At 46.2% G+C, this 26,739-nt stretch overlaps 1 protein-coding gene across 1 annotated transcript in view; it reads left to right on the top strand.

Annotated features, from left to right (window-relative positions):
* Positions 1-26,739, top strand: part of EHD4 (EH domain containing 4) — an 83,333-nt gene that overhangs the window by 7,911 nt on the left and 48,683 nt on the right. Inside the window, exons 2-3 of the mRNA XM_056134096.1 lie at positions 16,333-16,509; positions 26,430-26,527. Coding sequence (XP_055990071.1) covers positions 16,333-16,509; positions 26,430-26,527 — 275 coding nt within the window. The remainder of the gene's footprint in view (positions 1-16,332; positions 16,510-26,429; positions 26,528-26,739) is intronic.

The following is a 26,739-nucleotide window of genomic DNA, read 5'->3' as shown; positions in this document are numbered from 1 at the left end:
TCATTTTGACAATACCCAAATATTGTTGATTTCAGGGATAGACCAGCTATCCCAGAACTTAGAGTACCATGAAGAATATGGACAAGAATCAACCAGCCACAATGGTTGGAGGTGACAAGGGCCATGATAGAAAAGGTACAGGGAGGGATGAGGCGTGGGCACTGAGTCCGAATTGGCAGCCCAAAGGAGACTCGGAAGTGAAGCAAGAAAGTGTCAGTGGCGAGACCCAGCATTCTCGGCTAAAGGGGTCGGACTAAGCACTCCACCAAGGCGGCCGAAGGAAGAGGAGACGCATAACGATGAGTTTGGACTTAAACTTATGTTTCACTGGACAGCTTCTTGGTAGACAGGGCAAGGAGTATCAGACCTGGAGGAGGGCGTGGAGCACAGCAGATCTGCGCTGGGTGTTGGGTTATTGGTGCTTGGGAGTCAATGTCTGTGGAGATCTTCCCAATTCTAAGGATCATGAACATTGGTGGCAAAGCACGAGGGAGAAGAAGCTTGTGGGGACTCTGCGGGGAGCCACAGAGTGGTGGGGTAAAGCCAGGGAGGGTGGCAGCTCCCAACCATTTAGACAACTTCTTTTTTTTTTTTTTTTTTTTTTTTTTTTTGCTTTTTGGGTAGGAGCGATAGCATAGCAGGTAGGATGTTTGCCTTGCACACGGCCGACCTGGCTGACCCCGGTTCGATTCCTCCCCGCACGGCAAAGCCTGGCAAGCTATCCATGACGTATTCGATGTGCCCAACACAGTAACAACAAGTCTCACAATGGAGATGTTACTGGGCCCACTTGAGCAAATCGATGAACAATAGTGCAGTGCTACAGTGCTTTTTGGGTCATACCCAGCAATGCACAGAGGTTACTCCTGGCTCATGCACTCAGGAATTACTCGGTGGACTATATAGGATGCTGGGAATTGAACCCGGGTCAGCTGCGTGCAAGACAAACGCCCTACCCGCTGTGTTATTGCTCCAGGACCCCATTTAGACACTTCTGCCTGTGAGTGAAAGAGTCATGCTGAAAAAGACAGGTAAACAGACATACAATTGTCTCTGAAACTGCGTGAACTTCGGTCCTGGCCTGGGACTCCAGATGACAATGGTAAAGCTCTCTCTTCTGTTGCCTGCCTTCCTCGCGTTGGCTTCCTTCTCAGACCCTCCTGGGCTGGGCAGGTGGCCATCTCCAAATCTGTCAGCTCAGCCATGCCACTGGGGAGTGGTGGTGGGGGAAGGCTCTTCCCCAACACTTTCAACAAAGATCTCAGGTTTGAACTGGACACAGCACAGCCAGGAAAGCACTTGCCTTGCGTGTGAGAGACTAGGTCTCTCCCCAGCACTGAAAAAAAAAAGAAAAAAAGTCTCAGGGGCTGAAGACTAGATCCATAGCGCTTCCATGTGGGAGACCAAGTTTGATCTCCAGCACCACAGAGTGCCCTGAGCACCGTCAGGAACTGCCCCAAGCACAGAGCTGGGACTAGCCCCTAAGCACTGCCTGCCGGGTCTGGCCCCCAAACATAATAAACATCTTGAGTTTGCATCTCCTGATTTTGACCAGCTCCCCATCCCCCCACCAGTCCTTGAGCCAGGATGTGCAGTTGCCCAGATCTGGAGTGGGTGGGGTGACCAGACCCCAAAACCTATGGACTTGATGTGAGAAAAAGTGAGGCCTCGGGGTATTGTTACAGAAAAAAGTGGGCGGTGGATTTGGAGGGCTGGGGGTGGAGAATGTATGGGCACAAGATGGCGAAAATGGCAGATGGTGCCACCAAAGCCAGAAGCTTCGGCTGCTGCGGGAGCAGGATTGAAGTCAAACCTCTATGAGCTGGGGTGACCTTGACGAGAGCCATGTGCGTGAGTGGCGGTGATGGAAGCCAGGAGGCAGCCGGTTGAGGAATGAGTGGGAGGCGAATCGTCAAATATAGAAAACTCTCAGCAACTGGGCACTGAAGGGAGGCACTGGGCCTGGTCACGGGCATTCCGGAGATTTGATTAAAGACCAACACCGCCTCAGCAGAGTTCAGAGTCGATGGGAGGAGCTGGGGGAGCAGCTGGTGTTTCAGGAGACTGAGCAGGGTAGCAGGGGGCTCCAGGGCAGGCTGGTCTGGTGTGGGCAGGACACTGGACTCAGACTGCTAGTTGGCTGCCCCCTCCACTCCCCTGCACTTTGCCTGCTTGTCTAATGACTATAAAGCCAGAGAATTACGGGAAAATGCAGGGGGAATGTGTTTTTTTTTTATAATGAAATTCTCCTTATCTTTATATCTGTAGCACTGTCCTCTCGTTGTTCATTGATTTGCTTGAGTGGGCACTAGTAACGCCTCCATTGTGAGACTTATTACGTTTTTGGCATATCGATACGCCAAGGGGAGCTTGCCAGGCTATGCCGTGCAGGCAGGATACTCTTGGTAGCTTGCCGGGCTCTCTGAGAGTGACAAAGGGATCGGCAAATGCCCTACCTGCTGTGCTAAATTATGAATTTCGAAGGCATTCTTACAAAAAGAAATTATAAATAATTACTGGGGCTGGAGAGATAGTACAGTGGGTAGGGCTCTTGCTGTGTACCTAGGTTTGATCCTTGCCATTCCATATGGTCCCCTGAGCACTTCCAGGACTGATCTCTGAGTGATCCCTATTTCTTTGTAAAATATGGACTTTATTCAATTTTCATTTGAACTATTTATCTTTATCTGTGTTTAATTACACATTTTTCATTAATGGTTGTCAGACCTTTGTCATAATTATTATGAGTATTTTTACAGCTTGAGTTTAACCTTTTAAGTATTATTTCTCTAATAGGCAATAGACTCTTCTCTTTATTTCCCAGCTACTTTCAAGCATCATTTCCTGTTACTCTTTCAGATGAACTTTAAAATTGCTTCATTGCATTCTTACCAGAAATGTCTTCTCCACTGGGATCCATTTGTATTGGAACTGCTTTCTCTAAACCCCATTCTCTACAGAATCAGAAACTTACCCACAATATTACTTTTCTGGTCCACTCAAGTATTTTTTATATATATCTCAGTACAGTTATTGATATACCCATATATATTCTATATAGTCTTTTTAATGTTATAATTTAATACTAATGTTGTACTTGGGTATTTTATATTTCATCACTCTTATGAATCAGATTTTTCTCCTTTGTATTTTCTAGGTGAGTGTTGTTAGTGATTGATATAGCTACTTATTTTTTTGTGTTTTGCCTTTTTATTTTATATTTGTTTACATAATTCAAGTACAGCTTTTAAGTGGATTCTCTTGGGCTTCCTAGATAGATAACTATATCAATTCCATTTATAATTACTTTGTTTTCTGTTTTATGTGTTATCATATAAAATGTTTTATATGTTATCATGTTTTATATGTTATCATGTTTTATATGTTATCACGTTGGAATGTAAGTCTTCATATCCAGGTACTCATTTTAATGATAATGTCTTTGTTATTTCATTTAGGACATAATATTAGCTATTAGTTTAAAATTTTAAAAAGTAATCACAGAAAAAAATTCTCTTTCTATTATAAATTTTTAAAGAATTTAATTGAAAAAAGAACATTGAATTTTAATATACATGCATTTTTGTCTTTTCCTTTAACCTGTGTTTGTCAAGATGTTTTTCTAGGAGATCATGAATAGGTATTCAAAGAAAAAGGCATTCCTTAGTAAAGTACTTTAGATAAATATTTGTTCAATAGCCTCCTTAGTAAACTTACATTGCTCCCAAGTCAACCTTAAAGTCTGTTATCATATTCACAAATTACAAAGCATAGCACAGGAAATAATACATCTTTACGCATGAACAGATGAAGGACTCAAAAAAATCAATAGCAGAAACTGGGAAACTTGTTACCTCTGATTCCAGTATGCTTTCTCTCCTTCATTCCTCCCTTCCTCTAGAACAGCATGGGAAGGGAACGAAATAGCCCAGGTGGTGGCAGAGTGAGATATCAAAGAGCTGTAGGTGTATCCCAGTCCCATAGAGCTTAAATTCAATTCATAGCTGGAAAAAAAAAAATCAGAGACTCAAAAAAAAAAAAAGACATTACCCAATCAATTTCAGCACTATCTCTTCAACTCCTAAATTTAGATTCTTAGTTCCATAGTCTAGTTCCTCTTTCCTTATAGCTACTTGGTATTGCAAAGATAATGCATATAAACAAGAAGTTCTGGTGATATCATCAGTCACGGTCCTCCCGTTGTTCATCGATTTGCTTGAGCGGGCCCAATAACGTCTCCATCATGAGACTTGTTGTTACTGTGTTTGGCATATCGAGTACGTCACAGGTAGCTTGCCAGGCTCTGCTGTGCGGGCGAGATACTCTTGGTAGCTTGCTGGGCTCTCCGAGAGGGGCGGAGGAATCGAACTCAAGTTGGCCATGTTGGCTGCGTGCAAGGCAAACGCCCTACCGCTATGCTGGTGATATCATGTCAATGATTAAAGAGAAAATACACATAAAAATAAAAGGTTGAGGCAGAGAGATAGTTCAAAGGGTAAGGCGCTTGACCTGCACATGGTCAACCTCAGTTCAATCCCTGGTACTACATATGGTCCCTGAGCACTATCAGGAATGATCCCTGAGCACTGAGCCAGAAGTAAGCACTGAGTACCTCTGGATATGGTCTAAAAACAAAGCAAAACATAGAAACAAAAAGTTTTACGTGGAAGGAAGATATACAGTTTAAAGGTGGAACTATAGTTTAACATGAAAATAACTTAGAACTTATTAAAATTTCAAGCACATGTTCATTGAGAAATATTTATCCCTATAATTACAAGAAATTGAAAGGTATTTGACTGTCCAACAGTTAAAGAAATGGCAAACTAAATCAATAAATTATCACCTTATGGTAGTTTGCAGCCATTAAAGATTGTATTTAAATAAATTTTACATGAGGAAAACCTAATGGTGAAAAAGCTATGTGTAGGCAAAGGGGATGGTGTGGGAGGGAAGGCACTTGCCTCACAGGCACTGTGGTAACCATGACTCTCGTTCAAAGAGAGAAGGTGAAAATAATAATTTTGCTAAAGCTACATACAAAATTGTTTTTAATGCCTTGACCTCAGTATATAAAGAAAACACTATGCTCACAGAAAAATGACTCATTAGAAAAACATCAGGATGTTAAAGTCATTATCCTGTACTAAATGTGGCATCATGCAAGCTACTTGTAAATAGTTTTATCTTCTACAGACTGAAGATATAAATGTGTATGCCACATACAGTAAGGGTGAAGTCATAAAACATGAAAATACCTTATAAACTATATAGCGTGTCAGAGAGATGTCAGGTGAATCAATGAAGTAGATGTACACAAGCAAAGCACCCTGCTAAAGTATAACCAGAAATCAACAACACATCACAAGAAAAACCTCAGCCACTCCCAGCTTAGTTTGCCCTGGAGACTGTGAATCCCTTTATCTGATGGGAGTGATTGCATGCGGGGACTGAATGGAAGGAGCAACCTGAATGATCTCTGTGATGAGATCCTCAGGCTGTGAGGTGCACAGCAGCTGCCATTCCTGCAGGCCAACCTGACCCCACAAGAGATGGGCACAGCTGTCAAAATAGCAGGCCCACCCTCAGAGTCTGCTGGCTACCTGAGCTTTGGGACAAAAACTAAAACTGAGCCCTGGGGTTTTAGACAGCTAGACTGGCATTTCCTTTACTACTCCATTGGGGAATAGTAGCCTCCACCCATAGTCTAAAGGTGGTAGCTATAAGGAGCACTGCTGGCAGAGTTTGGGACCAGAGTAGTTGCAGAGACCAAGGGGCAACATGGATCTCCCCTTTGGGGCTGCCTTTACCCAGCCTTTGCCAGCACAGTTTCCACATCATCAGCCTGCACCCCATCATGACCATAAAAACCAAAGAATTCCCTCACTAAAGCCACAGCACCACCTTCAGGAAAGCCAAAGATGCTACCCTAAAGTGGATGCTGGTGAAGGATTGGTGCTCAAACATTATACCCCTGAAACCCAATCATGAATAACTTTGAAATCTTGTCATTCATGGTGATTCAACAAATCAGTTTTTTTTAAAGAAGTTACCCTAGATGCATAAGCAGGCAACCGCTTGTAAAAATAAGATGGAGTTCCTCAAAGAAAATCTCCAGAAGGCAAACCTAGAGAATTAGAGGAAGTAATGGAGAAGTAATGGAGAACAGCCCTCATAACAAAACTTAACAAATAAACAAACAAAAAAAATCTCAGCAAACACAGAGCAGTAGTTCCAAGATAGAGGAGAAAAAAATAACCAAGAATACCTACAGGAGCACAGGGTGCCTCGCCAAGGAAGCTGATGATATCGAAAAATTACAAATGGATGATGGGTAGAAAGATCACATTAAAGGAGAGTCAAATATAACATGGGAAGCTTAACAAGCAGACTCAATGTCACAGAGTAAAGAATACCAAACTGAAGATAAAATCACAGTAGTGACTCAGAAGACGATAAACTGGGCTGGGAAAAAAATGAAGAAAGCCCATGAGAAACACCAGCCTCCATTTGAAAGGCAAACATCAGAGTTATGGGAGTACCAGGAGGTAAAGAGAATGAAAGAAGGGGGCAGAGACCTTATTCAAACTAATAATAGCTGGTAACTTCTCAACCTTAAGGGGAAAAAAAACACTACAGACATTCAGGAAGCTTATAGGACTCCCAAATCTTTGAATCCAAAACAACTTACACCAATTTAACATATCATTGTTAAATTATCAAAAGTAAATAATTTTTAAAAAACTGTTGAAGGCTGCCAGGGGAAAATAAAAAAAAAGTGCAAAGGGCCCTCTATCAGACTTTTCAGCTGAAACCTTATAGGCTAGAAGACATTGGAATGACATGTTCACACAACTAAAAGTCTAACTGCCAGTCAAGAATACTCAACATGGGACCAGCGTGATAGTACAGCGGGTTGGGCATTTGCCTTGCATGCAAACAACCTAGGTTCCATCCCCTGCATCCCATATGTCCCCAGAACAGTGCCAGAAGTAATTTCTGAGTACAGAGCCAGGAATAATCCCTGAGCATTGTCAGGTGTGACCCAAAAAGCTCCCCCCACCAAAAAAAAAAAAAGAATGATCAACAAAATTGTCATTAAATATGTAAAGGCTTTCTCAAAGAAACAAAACTAATAGAGTTACCACCTGCTTTACAGAAAATGTTGAAAGAAATTGTTCTTTATGAAAAGAAGCAAAAGATCGCAAAATCTTAAACAATGAGACAAATAATTACAGAGTGACAAAAACCAAAATAACAGTGATATGAAACAAGAAAAAGATAAAAATGGAGGAAGAAAAGAATATAACCAGTATAGTCAAATAGTGGCACCAGTATAATACTTTTTCAGATATAGGAAGCATTGTGCAATTCACAATCCGCATGGTATCACAAAACAAAAATCTGAAGCAGAACTCTTTAGAATAAAAATAAAGAAATAGAGAAAAAAATCATCATCCACATGTAAAGACAGAACAAATGGGAGAAGAAATAACCAGAAAAAAAAAGAATGACAGTATGCAAGCCCCATATATTAATAATTATCTGCAGAGCTAATGGTCTAACCTCACCAATCAGAAGACAAAAGTGATTGGATGGATTAAGAAAGCAAACAAAGCAAAAAATATTTCTCTGTAGGAGGCATGCAAGAGTTTCATCTCAGATATAAAGATAAAAGCTCAACAAGAAATGTATCAAGGTGTTCCAAGCCAAAAATGTAGAGTAATAGGGCAAAACTGCTATTGTAGTATTTGATAAAATAATCATTTAAAAAAGAGGTAAGAGATAAGATTAGTATTATACATTGAACACGTGGTCAATTTAGCAAGAAGATATAATAGTTACCAACATATATGCTCCCAGTCCAATATAAACAAATATACAACAAAACAATTATGAATAGACTTCAAGGGATACACTGAAAGCTATACAGTGATTGTTAAGTCTCTCAATGCATGATTTATAGCAATAGGCAAATAATCCAGAGAGAAAATTTGTGTGGAATTTATGGCATTACATGAGCTAATCATGTAATGCCATAAATAATTATTAGCTAAGCTACTAACTTATACACATACACAAAGAGAAAGAAACTTCCATCCCCAAAGAAATGAATAATATGTTCTTAAATGTACGTGGAACATTCTTTTTTTTTTCTATGCCTTTTTTTTTTTTAATTTTTATTAGTGAGACACCATGAGGTACAGTTGTGGACTTACAAATTTTTGTGCTTGGGTTTTAATTATACAATGATCAAATACCCATCCCTCCACCAGTGCCCATTTCCTACCACCACGGATCTCAGTATCCCTCCCACCCCCATCCCCCCATCCCACCCTGCCTCTGTGGCAGGGCATTCCCTTTTGTTCTCTCTCTCCTATTGGGTGTTGTGGTTTGCAAAAGAGGCAATGGGTGACAATCATGTTTGGTCTATAGTCTACTTTCAGCATGCTTCTCCCATCCTGGGAGGATCCTCCCAACACCCTTTATTTGGTGCTCCCTTCTCTATCTGAGCTGCCTTTTCCCCTAGCATGTGTGGCTGGCCTCCAAGCCATGGAGTAAAATTCCTGGTACTAATCTCAGCCATTTTTGGGTGTTAGTCTCCTATTTTGTTACTTTATGTTCCCCAGATGAATGCAATCTTTCTATGTCTATCCCTTTCTTTCTGAGTCATTTCGCTTAACATGATACTTTCCATGTGGTACCACTTGTATGTAAATTTCATGACTTCATCTTTTCTAACAGCTACATAGTACTCCATTATGTAGATGTGCCAAAGTTTCTTTAACCAGTCATCTGTTCTTGGGCACTCAGGTTTTTTCCAGATTCTGGCTATTGTAAAGAGTGCTGCAATGAACAAGTGCAGATGTCACTTTGACTATACTTTTTTGCCTCTCTGGGATATATTCCCAGGAGTGGTATTGCTGGGTCAAATGGGAGTTCAATTTCTAATTTTTTGAGAATCGTCCATACTATTTTCCAAAAGGGCTGAACCAGTCAGCATTCCCACCAGCAGTGAAGGAGGGTCCCTTTCTCTCCACATCTGTGCCAGCACCATTTGCTTTTGTTCTTGTGGATATGGACATGGAACATTCTTAAGAACATATTTGGGCACCAAAAAAGTCCTAATGAATATGTGAAGATAGAAATCATATCAAGAATATTTTGCAGTTACATTGTTGTGAGACTAGAAATCAACAACAACAACAAAAAAATAGGAAAAATCCCAAACACGTGGAGACCAGACAACATGCTTCTGAATAACTCATGGGTCAATGAAGAAATTAAAGGAGAAGCAAGAAATTGCCTCGAGAATAATAAAAACAGAGATGAGTTACCAGACTCCATGGGTCACAGCAAAAGCAATGTCAAGAAGAAAGTTTATTACTACACAGACTTTGATCAATAAATAGGAAACATCCCAAATAAATTATTCAACTTTATAGCCAAAGAAAAGAAGTCAGTAGAACCAAAAGGCAGCAAAAAAAAAAAAAAAGATAGAAATAATGAAAATTATAGTGGAAATTTACGAAATAGAAATCAAAAAGATGATACAAAAGATCGAACTAAGGGATGGTTCTTTTAAAGCCAATAAAATGCTTAAGCTAGCCAAGGAAAAATTCTGTTTAAAATAATCAATGGGGGGTGGAGCAATAGTACAGGGGGTAGGTCGTTTGCCTTGCATGCAGCTGACCCAGGTTCAATCCCCGGCATCCCATATGGTCCCCAAGCATCACCAGGAGTAATTCCTGAGTGCAAAGCCAGGAGTATGCACCCCTGTGCATCTCCTGGTGTGACCCAAAAAGCAAATAAATAAATAAATAGAATAAAATAGAATAATGAAGGGGCTCAAATTTGATCCCCAGCATCCCATTAGTACAGTCTGCCAAGCCCACTGTACTATCTCTCTAGCCCCATGCTTTTTATTCTAAACACAGCTGTGCTATCAAAACACAGATATGACACAGAGATTCCCAGGAATGACAAAGCTTGCAGCTAGAATTGTTTCGGTTCTATTTTCACCCCTTTGGAGTTTTGGGCCATACTCAGCTATGCTAAGGTCTTACTCCTGACTGTGCTCAGGGGTCACTCCTAGCAGTGGTCAGGGACTATATGCATTACTGGGTATCAAATTGGAGTCACTTGCAATGCAAGTTCCTTAACCCCTGAACTCTCTCTCTCTCTCTCTCTCTCTCTCTCTCTCTCTCTCTCTCTCTCTGGCCCCCAGAATTGTTTATGGCATAATGTGCCTCTTCTAGTTGTTAGTCCCTCTTCACCCAATCTTTGAGAGTATGATGTTTTAATATATTGAGTAATTTTCATTATCGTGGACATTTTTATCCCCTTGACACTAGTGACTTTTCTCCCGTATGTATTGAAAAAGAAAAGAAGTCAAGTATAGCCTAAGTGGGGCAAGAAAAAAGAACCATGTCCACACAGACCCCGGGTGAAGGCTCACGGGATGCTGAGACCGGGCCTGGTCGCCTTGGGCCCAGGAGCCGCAGGGAGGGCTGAGCCAGGTCCTTGAGGACAATGAGATGTCAGGTCTCCCATCTGCCCCTGTTGTTTGGAATCCCAGTGTGGCTCCTTTCTATGGGGATAGCTTGGCTGGGGACTCCTGCTGCAGTCACTTGGCAGCACTCTCTGAGAACACAGGAAAAGGAGAGTGAGGTGGAGCTGAGGACAGGACCCAGTGGTACACGCAGGCATCCTGTGCGGCGCGCCGGCTCCAGGCCACACTGCATTCTTCTTGGTATCTTCCTGTGGCCTCTGTGCTTTGGAATTCTTGTGGTTGCAGATAACACCACGACACCCAGAACTTCTAACTTTCTAGCTTTGGAAACCGCTTCTAGGGTTTTTGGGGGGGTGGCGGGAGGGATCGCTGGGGGAGAGTGACCACCATTGTGTATGACTTGGTGCTTAATGGTCATTTTTTGGGGGGGGTTGTTTTGGTTCGGTTTGGCTTTAGGCCACACTGGCAGATCTCTGGGCTTACTCCTAGCTCTACACATGGGGATCATTCCTGGCAGAGCTTAGGGAACCATTTGGATCTCGGGGATCAAACCTGGGTCTGCTGTGTGCAAGGCTATACTATTTGTTGTACTTTCGCTCCAGCCCTTAACCTCCTTTCGAATTTTGCAGCATAGGACAGGCCAGACCACTGCTCTCAGGGTTGCTGGTGTGGGGGCTCACTTCTGCATTCTCTACTCATTTCATTTCCTTACTTGCCCCCATCTTATGATCAGTTTGCTTGTTCCTCTTCCTTATTTCCTCACCCCCACCCTCACCCCCCCACTCCCACTCCCATTCACTCACCCCCGCTGCATGGTGCTATGGCACCACTGTGGCAGACTTTCAGCTATCAGCGTGGAAGCTTACAGAGGGCCTTAAGTATGTCACGGGAATCCTGCTCTAAGGTCTCAGAGAGATGCAGGGCTGAGTCTGAGTCTGGAAGAAGAGCGAAAGCCTTGGGCTAGGGGTTGTGTTTCTATTTCCTTGTGTGCTTTTTCTTTTTTTTCTTTTTTTTTTTTTTTTGGCTTTTTGGGTCACACCCGGCGATGCACAGGGGTTACTACTATTTTGCACTCAGGAATTATGCCTGGCGGTGTTCAGGGGACCATATGAGATGCTGGGAATCAAACCCGGGTCAGCCGCATGCAAGGCAAACGCCCTACCCACTGACCCGCTGTACTGTCGCTCCAGCCCCTTTTTTAATTCTTGAAGCAGTGTTTTGTAGTTTTTTTTTTTTGTATAGTTTTTTATTTCTTTAGTTAAGCTGATTCCAAGGTAGTTGATTTCTGAGACACAATTGTGAGTGGGATTTTTTTTTATCTCTCTTTCTTCTCTTTTCATTATTTGTTATAGGAGAGTTGATGGACTTTTGCATATTCATTTTATAGCCTGTCACTTTACAAATATTTTGTTTCTAGGAACTCTTTTGTAGAATCTTTAGGATTTTCTAAATATAGTATCATATCATATTGACTTCTTCCTTTTCTATCAGGATGCCCTTGATACCTTTTTCTTACCTAATTGCTATGGAGAGTACTTCCAGTACTATCTTAAATAAGAATAGCAAGAGTAGGCAACCTTGTCCTGTGCCTGATCTTAGAGTGACAGCTTTTAGTGTTTTCACATTGTGTATAATGTGAAAGCCCATTTACTGTGGGCTTGTGGTAGATGGCTTTGATTACATTAAGGAAATCTCCTTCAGTTCCCATTTTATTGAGAGTTTTCTTTTTTTATCATGAATGGGTGCTGTATCTTGTCAAATACTTTCTCTGTTTCTACTGATATGCTCATATGATTTTTATTTTTCTTTTGTTGTTGTGATGATGTATTATGCTGATTGACTTGCATATATTAAACCATCCTTGAATCCTGGGAATAAATTTGACTTGATTTTGGTAATTATGTATCTTACAGTGATTCAATTAAAAAATAATCTTTTGCTCGATTTGCTCGAGCGGGCCCAGTAACATCTCCATTGGAGACTTTGTTGTTACTGTGTCTGGCATATCGAATACTCTCGGTAGCTTGCCGGGCTCTCCGAGATGAAAAAAAATTCCTGGGCCAGCAGGAAGTTGTTCAGGTGCTTGAGTCCTGCTTAGCCAGACCTGCAGGTGCTTTCTCACTCCCAACTGCACTGTCCACCACCTGAGTCCGGTGACGGTGCAGAGAGCCACTGAGGCACTGAGCCCCAAACCACCACTGACCGTATGTGGAGTGTGTGAAGCATGTCCTTCAGGAAGTGAGAAGCTCTTAGAGGAGAGAAGAGACCAGCACTCAGTGCTCTGAGAGATGTTCCTCAAGAAAAGTGTGTGTGTTTGTTTGTGTGTGTGTGTGTGTGTGTGTGTGTGTGTGTGTGTGTGTGTGTTGGGAGAAACACCAGGAATTGAACCCAGAGTTTCCTACTTGCCAAGCATGGGATCTACCACAGAGCTATACCCCAGGCCCCCTTAAAGACTTCTAACAGAGTGTCAATATCAACTTATTTTTCCCACCAACCTATAAGAGGGTGTTTATTTCACTAAATGTACACTGGCATTGAGTATTATGAGCTCTTAAAGTTTGCTAACAAGTTGGAGTTACTTTGATAAGGAAACTGAACATTCAGCTTTGACTTTTGGGGGTGTATGGCAGAGAGTATGGCTCAGCAAGTACTCATGTCAGCAAGCTGAATACTAGAGCTACTCTTCCTAGTTCAGTACTTTCTCTGAGTCTGAGGCCTTGAGGTTGAGTGACATACCCAGGCTGTCATTTGGAGAACATCTCTGACTTCAAACTGATCCATATCAGCCTACTTTAAAAATCATTACTTGTTAGAGTTTTGTTATGAAGATTGCAATTCGGGAAATTCTGGCTCTTGTTACAGTAGGACCCTAAAATGAATCACCTGTTCTTCTTTCTTTATTTTTTATTTTATTTTTTGGGGGAAGGGTGTCACACCCGGCAATGTTTAGGGGTCACTCCTGGCTCTGCACTCAGGAATTACTCCTGGTGGTGCTCAGGGGACCATATGGGATGCTGGGAATCAGTGCAAGGCAAACGTCCCACCTGCTGTGCTATCACTCCAGCCCCACCTATTCTTCTTCAAATGATATATATTGCTGTAGGCTTTCCCTGGGAACTCGTTATTCTGAAATAGGGTTCCCCACAGCCTGGAGAACCACTTCCACTTCCCCAACCTCCCACCACCTGAGTCCGGTGACAGTGCAGAGAGCCACTGAGGCACTGAGCCCCAAACTGAGATCCTTCCAGAATCCAGAATTAACACTAAGGTTCTTGTCTAGCCTGCTATACTGGGAGGGTCAGGGTAGGGAGAAGATGGTGACCTTTTTTAGACTGTCAGCCAGGCGATGCTATTGGTGTTGAGTCCATGGGAACATGACCAACAAGTCTCACACAGCTCTAGGCCAAGGCTTTCATGCGTGGGGAAAGGTGTCATCATTGAGACTCAGGGTCACTGGCTACTGCTCCTCGCGGCTGCCCTCCTTGCCTTCCTCTCCCCCAGGCCCAGACCATGGGTGTGGAAACTGACCGGGGAGGGCTGTGGTCCTGGACTTGAGTCCTAGCTCTGCTGTTGAATGACTTCACACCTGAGATGCCAGAGTGGCCTTCAGCACTGAATCGCATCATCCCGTGTCTGTAGGATCCACGTGCTCGGCAGCCGTTCCATGCCCCCTCATGGAGCAAGTAGTGCATGCACTGATGCTTTGCCAGTAGAACGCCAGAGATTTGCAAACATGAGCTTTGTGCTCATGAGGCTATTGATTAGGCTACTGGATGCCTGAAAAATGTTTGGAATTTATTATTTTTTTAATTTGACCATATTTTGAAAGGTTTCAAAATAGTTTCCCCTCTCCATGGAGAATGGGGGGGCCCATCAGCCTGGGGCCATGAAGTAGGATGGTCTGGGGAGCTCTTCTCACTTTAGGGGATATACGGGGTCTTCTGCTTATGACAGAGGTCCTGAGTATCCCACCCCCATCTCCTACCCCACCCTCCCACCCACTCGTCTCTTATTGACCCACCAGCTGAGCCCTGACTGGAATCTGACTCTCTGTGTTCTGCTGTCTCTTACCACTCAATCCTGGGAAAATTGCTTAGGCTATCTGGTACCTAAGTTTCTCTGCCTGTAAAATGGGGTTTTTGTTAGTACTTGCCTATAGAGTGTCTTAGGGATTCAGTAATAATTCACATAGAGGGCTTCCTACTCATACCAGGAAGTGGTGAATAGTGAACACTTAGTAAATGGTAGCTGTATTACCTGATTTTTTTCCCCATATATGTCGATACTAGGTGATATTATCTGACTCTTTTCACATTTACTCCAAATCTTGGGGACATATTTACATGATGTTGTTTAAATGGTGTAGGAACCTGGGGCAGAGTCAGGTAGCAGTGGAGGAATGTGAGATTTCAGAAGCAGCTGAGATGGCTGAGCAGCTGGAACTTTGTGTAGAAAACATTGGCCTTGAGGGTGGCTTCTTTTCAGGTTCTTAGAAATGGAGCAAAATTATTTGGGTTTAACAAATTTGTAGTGCAATCCCATCCCTGGCAGTAGACTCCCAGGTTAAATTTGGTCAGAAGGTTGTGGGGGAAAAAAAGAAATGGCTTGGAGTAAACTGCATGGTTGGCTGCAGGAGGAAGCAGTGTAGATCCCTAACTTGAACCTCTTCACTGGGGCAAGAGGGTCCATCCTGCAGGACTGAGACTCCTCTCCTGGGACACCCCAGCCCCTGCCATCAAGGGTTCTCACCTGTAGCCCCCTGGCATTGGGATGTGTTGTAGCTGCTCCTTTCTCGTATTTGCTAGGGTTCAGGGGAAGGGAGTCCTTTGTGCCCCAATCCTGTGCATGCTGAAATGCCACGGAGCAGATTCCTGGGCAGGATGTCCCCTCAGGGAGAGAGTGGTGCAGTGACTGAAGGATCTTAGGACCCACGACCCCTGCCAGGGCCGTCACGTGATGCCTGCTGATGTTCCCCGCCCCCTGGATCAGAACCCTCCGAGACATTTGTGGGGCCATGGTATACAGTTGAACAGTTAAATGGCCCAGGCATCCAGGCCGGGGGTAAAATCCAGCTAGCAACCTAGGGCTGGGTTTGCCTGGTGACAGGCAATCAGAGCGCTCCTTTATGCCCATCCCCTACAGCAGGCTCTGCCGTGCTGGGGTCTTTGGAAGAACGTCTTCCTGGGACAAAGACGCCCCCCCCCCAAGAAAACCCCAGAATGCACCAGGGAGGAAGTATCACCTCAAAGATTGCCAGTGAGGACCAGCAGGGCTTGTTCCCAGGACTGTGTCCTCTGCCAACAGTCCAGACTGGAGGCTAATGCTGAGCATCCTGTATCTTGAGGGGCTTCTGCAGCGGCCTGTGGACAGAAAATTGCAAAGGACAGGGGGAGCACCATAATGAAGTGGGGACCACAAAGAAAGAGTACCCAGTGTTCTGGAGGTGCATGGCAAAAGCTGGGGGGCTGGCGGCTGAGCAAAACTTTTCTAGGCTCCCTGGGAGTCAGCTGGGTTCTCTTCTCTGGAGTGGGGGGGTTCCTGATTGCCCCCATGAAGCCAGGAACAAGAATTGCTGTGCTGGGCCAGGCTGCATTTTCATAGGGCCCAGTTCTTCAGCAGGAAGTCCCACTCTTCCACCAGCCTTCTTATACTGGAGGAAATTGCTTTATTAGCAAAAAGAGTCAAAGATCACTCTCCTTTTCTTGGAGGTTGAATTTCTAGTTTTTCTGAGCAAGCTTTGGAGTCCACTAAAGCTACCTGGCTTCTGGCTTCCCTCTTTGTGACCACGTGCTAACTTCCTTTACTTCTCCCTCTCCCAGATACTTACTGGAGCAAGATTTCCCGGGCATGAGGATCGGTCCCGAGCCCACCACCGATTCCTTCATCGCTGTGATGTACGGAGAGACGGAGGGCAATACCCCAGGCAACGCACTGGTTGTGGATCCAAAAAAGCCCTTCAGAAAGCTGAGTCGCTTTGGAAATGCTTTCCTGAACCGGTAAGGACCAGCGTATGACCCTCTGCGGCCACATTGCCTAAATGTGTCTTTTACATCTTGCCAAGGACACATAATGGTTTCAAAACAGAATAGAGACATAGCCCTAGAGAATATGCTGATTGTGTTTGGGGCTTGAGAAGCAGCCCCTGTGCCTGCTCATTTGTACCTATCCCTGGTGGCTGCAGAGAGCTGGCATGAGGGACCCCATGGTACCAGGAACATGTTTCTGCACAAAACTAGAGCCTGTACCCTCATGAGCGAATGAGCACTCCTTTGGTCAGCACTGGTAAAAACGGCCACCTCAAAATGTGCGGGTGCCGAGGGCCTCTAGGACCGACAACTGAGCCCAGAACCTCTGAGGTTCACCTAACCCCTACACTGAGACCTGTTCTGATTATCCCCTGGTCACCTCACCTCTCTGGCTGGCCCTTATCTTCCCACTCCCTGAGTTTGAGTTATTTCCCAAACTCATTAGAGCAGGATGGAGCTGCGGATGAAGGGCGGGGGGAGGGGGGGGGGGACTGGGCTGGGGTGGAAAAACGTCAGGAAATGTGCAGAGTTACTATAGGCATACCGCCATTGTTTTATCGATGTGAAGAGGAGAGAGATCAGGATTCTATCCTGGTTAGGAGTATGTTTTCTTGTCCTGTTACACAACCTTGTACCAGAATCCCCAGTGAGATGGAGGAGGTGACCCCAAGAACAAGCTGTGGCTTCCCATCTGGACCAGATCTGCTTGACTTTTCCTCCCCTCCCTTTGGCCTCTCAGAGCCTCTTATTTATTCAGGTTTGGGGGCCACACCCAGCAATGCTCAGGGCTTATTCCTGGCTCTGCCCTCAGGGATTCTTTCGGGGTGGGGGGGAGTGGAGCGCATTCAGGGACCATATGGGATTTCAGGGATTGAACCTGGGTCAGCCATGTGCAAGACAAACATCCTACCCACTGTACTATCACTCCAGCTTCCACTTTTGTTATTTTTTAAAAACCCTTTCCTTTCCAATTCTGCCTCTTGCCTCTCCCTTTCCTTTTTTATGAATTTTCTGCTCTTGAAGAGTTGGTCTGGGGAGGCAGTGGTGAGAAGTGCAGGGCCCAGGAGGGGTCCTCTGAGCTCCTGTAGGAAGAGGAGGGGCCAGAGCTGACAGAGAGGAGACTTGAACTGCATTTGTCCTTTGAAGCTGTTTAAGCAATGACTAGACCAGAGCCTCCCAGCTGACTGCTGACCTCCCCAAGGCTGCAGACCACAGCCATCAGCACCAGCGGAGTATGGAATAAAGGGTGTGGCTGGTGTGCCCTATAGTCACTTGCCGGACAGCTGCAGGGACACTCACACAAATGACAGGTGGACTCACATGCTTAGCCCAGTTAGTTCTTTTCACTGCAGCCTCCAGGGCTTCATGCCTCAGAGTCCCTGATGGCCCCAGAGGGTCCCCTGAGAACTAGACACAGAGCTTAGATGGGATGCAAGGACTTTAAGAAGTGGGAAGAAACGTCTCCACAGCAGGGGCCTTGGGGGCCCTGGTCACTGGGTGGGCACCAGTCTGGAGACCCTGAGAAGTGCAGGACCTGGACCTTTTTCCAAAGAAATCTGCCTGGGGTGCTGGGCCTTGGTTGCCACTGTCCCTGGTCTTCTGCTCTTTAAGCCTAGAAGACAGAAAGAAGCTGCCACTTTTTTTTTTTCTTGAAGTCCTTTCATGAACCCATATTCATGTGGGAAGAAGCAGGCAGAATGGCTATTGGCTTCTTTCATCCAGGCAAATGATTTGCTTTTCTCACCCGTTTCCTTTCTTCAGGTCTCGCTACCACGCAGCAGAGGAGTGTGGGAGAGAAGCACTGAGGAGCGTTTGAATGACAGGGTTTCTTATCATTTGCTGAAAATGGTCCATGTGTTTGATGATCAAATGTTGATTGAATTCAGAGAAATACATAGGAAAAGGATAATAAATAATTAGATGACATTTATTAGGGGTCAGGTGCGTACATATCAGATCTGAATCCTCAGAAAAACACCACAGCTTGGGTAGAGAGAGAGGAAGAAGTGACTCACAGAAAGGTTAGTTGAACATGCAAAGGGTCACTCAGCTGATCAGTGGCCAAGTGGAGAGGCCATCTGACACAGAGCCCCCTCAGGATCCTGGGTACTGAAATTAGTTTGGACAAAGAACCATTGCCTACCACACACACACTATCTTTTTTTTTTGTCTCTTTGTTTGTTTGGGGGGTCACATTAGCCTTGTTCAGGGCTTATTCCTGACTCTGTGCTCTGGGCTCACTCCTCGAGGGGCTCAGGGAACCATATGTGGTGCTAGGGATCAAACCAGGGTCACTTTCAAGGCAAGCACCCTACCCACTGTACTATCTTTAATATAGATCCCAAACAATAATGGTGGGCTGAAGCGATAATATAGCAGGGTTGGTGGTGGGGGTTGCCTTGCATGTAACCAACCCTGGTTAGATCCCCAGCATCCCATATGGACCCCTGAGCAGTGCCAGGAGTAACCCCTGACCATCTCCAGGGTGAGCCCACTTCCTTCCAAAATGGGAGCATTCCCAGAAGGAAACATTCCTTGCTTCCCACTCCTCACCGTTCTCTGCCCCAGGAGGCGGGGATCAGGGAGAAAGGGGAGAGGGCTGTCATGTGCGGAGTCTGTGGTAGGGACTCTTGAGCCTAACCTGGGCTCCCAACTCTGGGCTTTGGGAGCAGTTTCAGGGGCAGGGAGCAAAGACCCACTGTCCCAGGCAACCCGTAGTCCTATAAAAGTCATTTCCCTCCAGACTTAATTAGCAGCCTGGGAAGGGCCGGGCCCCCACACTCTTCCACTGTGGACCTACAGTCTGGAATGAGGAAAAAGAAAAACAAAAAAGGAAAAAAAAATCATGGTGCTGATTCTGTCCTCAAGCTATAGATGAAGAACTTCGTGTACACTCCTTAGGAGCTCAGTAGCACTCTAGCACTGTTCTCCCGTTGTTCATCGATTTGCTCGAGCAGGCACCAGTAACGTTTCCATTGTGAGACTTGTTACTGTTTTTGGCATATCGAATATGCCACAGGGAGCTTGCCAGGCTTTGCTGTGCTGGCGGGATGCTCTCGGTAACTTGGCCGGCTTTCTGAGAGGGATGGAGGAATCAAACCTGGGTCGGCCATGTGCAAGGCAAACGCCCTACTTGCTGTGCTATCGCTCCAGCCCAGGAGATTAGTAAGATAGATAATACCGTGGCCATTTTACAAATGAGAAAGCTGAGAGCAAAGCTATAAAGTGACTTTCTCAAGAAACAGATATTTCTCAAGTTCAGATATTCCGCTGCTTCTTCCCGGCATCTACCCTTCTGTACCTTGAAAGGCCCTGGCAAAGAGAAGTTCTGGGGCCAGAGAGACAGCTTAAGGGGTACAGTGCTTGCTTGGTATGTAGGAGGCCCAGGGGGGCTGCATGGTCCCCCAGTACCACCTTGAGATTTTCTGGTATGATCCAGAAAACAAAACCAAACAAATCAGGAACTCTGTCCCCCATCCATCCAGGCAGCCATGCCTGGTGTAACTCCCAGAACTTAATAGCATACTTAGGAGTAAACAGCCTGATTAAGTGCTTTCCCCATGACAGTGCTGCTGTCTCGCCCAGCAATTATGTAAGAAAGAGAGTCAATTAGCAGAGGGCACTCAAACGTATGTACATAATTATAGCCTCCCTCTGGGGACTCAGCTCCCAAGCAGGCAACCCTCTTTGTACATAACAGGCTTTTCTGGGAACTAGGTCAAAACACAGCTCTTATGAGGGAAAGAGAATGTGTTGCTCTGGAGAGCACCCCTTTTACCACACCACCCTGCAGTCACCCCTGGACTAGATCTCCTTTCCTTGCTTTCTCAAGTACCAGCTGCAGCAGCTGCCCTGTGAATGTCTTTGCTCTAGCAGAAGGCTGGCTTCTAGGAAAGTAATAGAGGTCTGCAGGACATTCCTGGGAAATGAAGATGCACTTTCCATACTCGAGCAGAAGGAGTTGATTCTAGATGTCTCTGGGGAGGGCTCTCATGTGAAACCGCCTCACTGTGAGGGATTCCACACCGCGGCCTGGTCTGGAGGGAATCCTAGACACCTGGAGGTTGAGGTTCCAAATCTGGTGGAGGGCTAGGATCCTGGGAACTGCTGTAGCATCTCGTCAAAAGGCCGGCGTGAGAGTCAGGCAGTTCCCGCTGTCCGGACCTGCCTGTGGAGTGTCCAGTAACCCACTTGATCCACTAAAAATGCCAGTCTTTTCTTTTATGTTTGTGTTGGTCTGGTTTGGTTTGGTTTAGGGCCACACCCAGTGATGCTCAGGAATCACTGCACTCAGGAGTCACTCTGGGGGTGCTCAGGAGACCCTTTGGGATGGGTGCTGGAGATCAAACCCAGGACAGCCACATGCAAGGCAAGCTCCTTACCCGCTCCAGCCCAGCAAAGATCTTTTACTATCTATTACTGTGTCTGTGCTGGTCTTTTCTTAAATCCAGAGAGCCACAGATATTACTTTTAGTTTATTTATTTATTTATTTATTTATTTATTTTTACCTTTTTGGGTCACATCTGGCAATGCACAGGAGTTACTCCTGACTCGGCACTCAGTAATTACTCCTGGCGGTGCTCTGGGGACCATATGGGATGCTGGGAATTGAACCAGGATCCGCGGCGTGCAAGGCAAATGCCCTACCCGCTGTGCTATTGCTCCAGCCCTCTAGTTTAGGATCTAATATGATTTTATGTTGTACTCTTCCACAGGAGAAATTCTTTTTTTAATTAATTAATTATTTATTATTATTATTATTATTATTATTATTATTTTAATATATCACCTAGAGGTGCAGTTACAGACTTACAAACTTTCGTGCTTACGTTTCAGTCAAACAATGATCGAGTACCCATCCGTCCACCAATGCCCATTCTCCACCACCAGTGATCCTAGTATCCCTTCCCTCCCCCTACCCCCCCACCCCGCCTCTGTGGCAGGCACATTCCCTTTTGTTCTCTCTCCTTTTGGGTGTTGTGGTTTGCAGTACAGGTATTACGTGGCCATTATGTTCAGTCTATAGTCTACTTTCAAATCTCCCATCCCGAGCAGGCCCTCCAAGCATCTTTTACTTGGTGATTCCTTCTCTATCTGAGCTGCCTTTTCCTCCAGCATATGAGACCGGCTTCCAAGTCATGGAGCAATTCCACAGGAGAAATTCTTAATCTCATTGATGTCTCCATGGCCTCTAATTCTCTTTGAAAAATAACAACTAATCTCAAGCTCTGGGAATTAAAGATTTGAAGTCTCCTTAGGTCTCAAGATTCTGAATAACAAGAACTCCCATCCTGTCCTCCTAGCTCAGGCCTGATGGGGTGAACAGGAAACACTCTGTTCCCCACCTGTCTAATGATTCAGTCACCGTGGAGCACATCGTTGAACTTGTGGCTTTCTAGTTGCCTCTATGTTTGTGATCAAATGTGGCTTCATTAAATAGATTTTTGTTTTGTTTTGTTTTAAATATTACAGTCACTTAACACTACTGGGAATTTTTTTTTTAAACGAACTTAATATAGCAGCAGTCTCAACACCTACCAGCTCCGCGGACTAATTAGGCTACACAGATTAAGGAATACAGGCTCTTGCCAAGAATTCTGCTCGATTCACCAGGAACATTGTTGTGGTTTTCATTTTATCTGAGAGATTAACTGTATTTTTATGGCATGTTTGCCATAATAAACTCCCTGAGGCTCTTCTCATTAATCTTTAACCTTGGGATTTGTGGTGGCTCCCAGGGTCATTAAACCATTGTTCCGCATTGGCAGCTGCCTCTATAGTCCTGGTCCGGACATTCCAGAAAACCAGCTTCACTCCCTGGATTCAAGCAGACCTTCCCAGCACAGCCCTTGCATTGCGGCCTGGCCTCCCCCGTGATGCTCTGGATTTAGAAAAATACCTCTGAGGAATCAGAGAAACAGCTCAGAGGTCAAGACACTTGTCTTGCATGCAGCTGACCCCAGTTCAATCCTTGGTATCACGAGTTTCCCTGAGCACCATGAGAAGTGACACTAGAGCGGGGAGCAGCCTCTGAACATCATCACATGTGGCCCAAACACCAAAAAAAGGGAGAAAAGAAAAAAGAAGACTTATCTGTGTAGGTTGAACTACATGAAACAGCCCATGGTCAGCACCATTCACCTGGAAAAGTGATCATTTTATAAGATTTGATCTAAGGGGTAACTGATGCAGCCTAGATGTGAAATTAAACTCCTGGGCAGTGGAAGGTTGACTCATTATGCAGTATTCATTGTCAAAAGCATTTTTGTATCCTGTTTCCTCTACTCTGCAAACTTGGGAATTTGTGAAACCTCTCTGAGCACTAAAATGAACTGGGGTAGGAGTCCAAGCCTTGCAATGGCCCATATGTTCTCCACTGCAAGCTTGGGCATACCAGAACTCCATGTCCAAGCTAGGATTCCTCCAGCTGGAAGAATTGCTGAGAAACCTGCTGAAGGAGCTAAGAAGTCAGCCTGAGTCTAATCTTATGCCTGCCCATCTTGAGCTTCACCCTGCAGCAGTAGGCACAGAACTGCGGCCTGCACCCAGGCCTCCCTGGGGTGTTCCTAGGTTATCTTTGGTCATCCCTTCATTTTAGGATGTGGCCTGCTGAGCAGTAAAGGTAGAAGGCAGTGGCTCCAGAAGGCAGGGCATGAGATGGGGGAGAGACTACAATGAGGAACCTGGGCACTTGGGGCCAAAGAGGTAGTACAATGAGTAAGGCATTTGCCTTGCATGTGGCCAACCCAGGTTAAGTCCCTGATACCACATTTGGTCCCTCGAGTCTGACCAGGCATGATCCCTGAGCACAAAGTCAGGAGTAAGCTCTGAGCACAGGGAAGGAAGGAAGGAAGGAAGGAAGGAAGGAAGGAAGGAAGGAAGGAAGGAAGGAAGGAAGGAAGGACCTCTAGATAGCTTGTACCATTTTGGGTTTTTCCCCATTTTTTGTTGTTTGGAGGCACACATGGAGATACTCAGGGCTTTCTCCTGGCTAATTTGTGGCAATTTTTACTACCAGGTGTTAGGAAAACAAAAGCAATGTTAGAGTCCTGTCTGGTTCCTCTAAGATGTTGATCACTGCATTAATGTTGGCATCAAACACCACACGAAGAGCTTTACGCCTCCAGTTTTTCACAGGACCCCTCTCCCCTTGCCCGCACTGTCTGTTCCTCACCATTCCTTCACCCACATGCTTTCTGTGACCCCCCACAACCTTCCCTGGGGAATGCAGGTCCAATGGAGGGTGTGATGCCTCCCCTCTCCGCTCCCCTCCCCTTATCAGAAAGCTAATAGTCTGTGGTCTGGCAGGGGGAGGAAGACACTTCCCAGCACTCGCCTGCGCCTGTGCAGTTCCTGTGAGGTGTGGAAGGTGAGACCAGACGTGCTGGACATCAGCCACCCCCAGAAGGGGCAGGAAATCCATCCCGGGACAGCAAATCTGTGCTTGGAAGCATGTCAGTGGGCACATGGTGCTCTGGCGGGCTGTGGTGTCAGTGGTAACCTTGCTTCTCGCCTCCATCTCTGAGTACTGGGGCTGCAGGGGGACCCCAGGACTGCACTGCACCGGAGTTTGTGCTGATGACAGTGTAACCTGATGACTGAGAGCCCCTGTGTGGCTCTGACTCCTAAAGCTGGAGCTACTGATGACTTGTGTTCTTGAAACCTTGCCCCCCCACCCCCTGCCCCAAACCCCCAAGATGCTTTCTCTCCCAGAGTGGCTGCACCTTCCATCTCCAACAGCCCTTCTCTTGTGGGCTTGCTCCTTCCCCTCTCTTCTCCCCACCCCCCTTTCTCTCCCCTCCCCCCATTCTCTACACTGGCTCCTCCTGGTCCTCTGCCTGTCATGTGTAACCATCAATTGAGACACATCTTATTCGGGTGGGGGAAGTCAACCTACCACTGCCCAGGAGTTTAATTTCACATCTAGGCTGCATCAGTTACCCCTTAGATCAAATCTTATAAAATGATCACTTTTCCAGGTGAATGGTGCTGACCATGGACTGTTTCATGTAGTTCAACCTACACAGATAAGTCTTCTTTTTCCTTTTCTCCCTTTTTGTGGTGTTTGGGCCACATGTGATGATGAAGGGGGGAGTTGTTGGAAACATTTTCTCTGCCCCAATGGCATTAACCACTTCATGACTTTGGATCCCTTGTCCTAGAACCCGGGGTGTCTATGCTGGGAGAAGTTGGTGTTGAGTGTGAGCGGGTGGTTTGGGTGGAAGATCTGCCCTCTCCGTGAACACTTTACATGAAAGCGTTTCATGTAGGTGCTATTTTCTCAGCATGGTCCGGGGTTCAGGGTCTCGAGCCACTGGGATAAAATGTGGTAGGGGACTGTAGTAGGAACTAGGCCCTTCCTGATGTCAGCCCCGGGTGTGTCCCCCACCTCCCCTCCCGGAACTGGGAACATGCAGACGCCCACTGACCTCATACTTCCTTCTCACCCTTCTGCTCTCCCGAAGCTGCTTTATGTCACAGTGAAGGTGACGGAGGAGGGGCTCTCTGACACCAATGCAGCACTTTCTTTGTAACAGAGTGTTTAGCCTCATGGGTTGAATTCAGCTGACAGATTCTCAGCAGTGTCTCCAGCCAGCTGGGCCCAGGGAGTGGCCCCAACATGCCACTTGTCCTGTGTGGCCCTGACATGCCCCCTCTGTGGTGCGGTTAAGCTCTTCCAGCTGCAAAACAGTCGCCATACCTTGGACTGATTTGAAAGATGAAGTGGGAGGCGGGGGGAGAATAGGCGAGAAATTCTCCTGATCCCCTGGGAAAAAGTTAACTTGAATCATCTGTCGCCTTGACCCTTGCTGGGGGCTGCCACTCCCAGGCCAAGCCCAAGAGGCCCTGGTGCCCACGTGCGTGCTGGGCAGCCACCCTGCCCTGCATTCCCCAAATGCTTACTTTCTTAGTAATCGCTGCCACTTGTACTGAATGGAAGAATTGAGCTTCCCCCGCCTGTTTAAACTCTCAGCCCCACCCCCCCACTCCCAGATACACAGGTTAGCCACAACATTCACCAGCTCAGCAACATTTACCAGCTCAGCAACTGAGCTGTTTCTGCCTTAAACCACCCCCTACCCAGAGCCCATGCAGCAACCTCAGACCCTCTGCCTGGGAGCAAGTTACAAAGCCCTTTCCCTCTTCTAACTCCAGAGCTTGAGTGTCAGAAGCTGAAAGGACCTCAGCTGCCCCCTGACTGATGCCTCCATCCTGCAGACCGAAGTGGAGGCCTAGAAAGGGCCAGCCTTGAGGCAGGGTGACACAGCACACGATGGGCAAAGGCTGAGCCGAACCCGAACCCTCCACTGCTCTGCTTCGTGAGCTCAACACCCGGTGACTGACCGGAACCATGGCCAGGGGGTCAAGATGCAGGGGAGGAGGCTAGGAGAAGCTCTGTCCACTCTGAGGGTAGCTCTAGGATTCCTAAGCACTTCCGAGGTTTTGGGGAGCCGCTCACAGGAACTCCCCCGACTTGGAGCCTCAGCAGGCCCCAGGCTGGCTGCTGAGTGCCTGGAGCACGTGATGGTGTAAACAGGCTCCAAGGTCTCTGCCATCCTACCCACTGGTAGGGCCTAGCTCTGAGGGGGCCGGTAACATCTGCAAGGGTGCTCTTGTACCCTTGCAAGAGACAGAGACAAGGGTGCTCTTGCACCCTTGCAAGAGACAGAGGTCTCCCAGATACAAAACAACGGCTGAAATTCAGTGCATGGGAAACTCTGGGAAAGGATCTGGTAGCTGGTACAGGGGTGCGGGCACCACACCAATCTCCTGCACCAGCCACTTGCATCCGTGGCACCAGTAGGGCCACCTCAGTCTCCCCTGGGGTCCCGGAGTATGGGGCTCCACAGCAGCAAGGGTTCTGACCCACTCCACCTCTTTCTTGCAGGTTCATGTGCTCCCAGCTGCCCAATCAGGTCCTGAAAAGCATCAGCATCATCGACAGCCCCGGCATCCTGTCTGGAGAGAAGCAGCGCATCAGCCGAGGTCAGTGTCTGCCCCCCAAGCACATCCCAACCCTCCTCTGGTACAGCCCCCTCCCCCCAGCACCTCTGGGAAGCCTGGGACCCAGTGCTGAGGGCTCAAAGGCTCCAGGCGGGGGCTGTACCATCAGCAATTCTGCCGGTACAGCAAATGGAGAAACTTTCTGGCATAGGAGCCATGACTTCTGAATCTTTTTAAACACACAGTGCCCTCTG

The sequence above is a fragment of the Sorex fumeus genome, unplaced genomic scaffold (assembly GCF_029834395.1).
Source record: "Sorex fumeus unplaced genomic scaffold, SorFum_2.1 ptg000098l, whole genome shotgun sequence".
NCBI classification, from domain to species: Eukaryota; Metazoa; Chordata; class Mammalia; order Eulipotyphla; family Soricidae; genus Sorex; species Sorex fumeus.
This window is presented reverse-complemented; position numbering and strand designations above follow the sequence as displayed.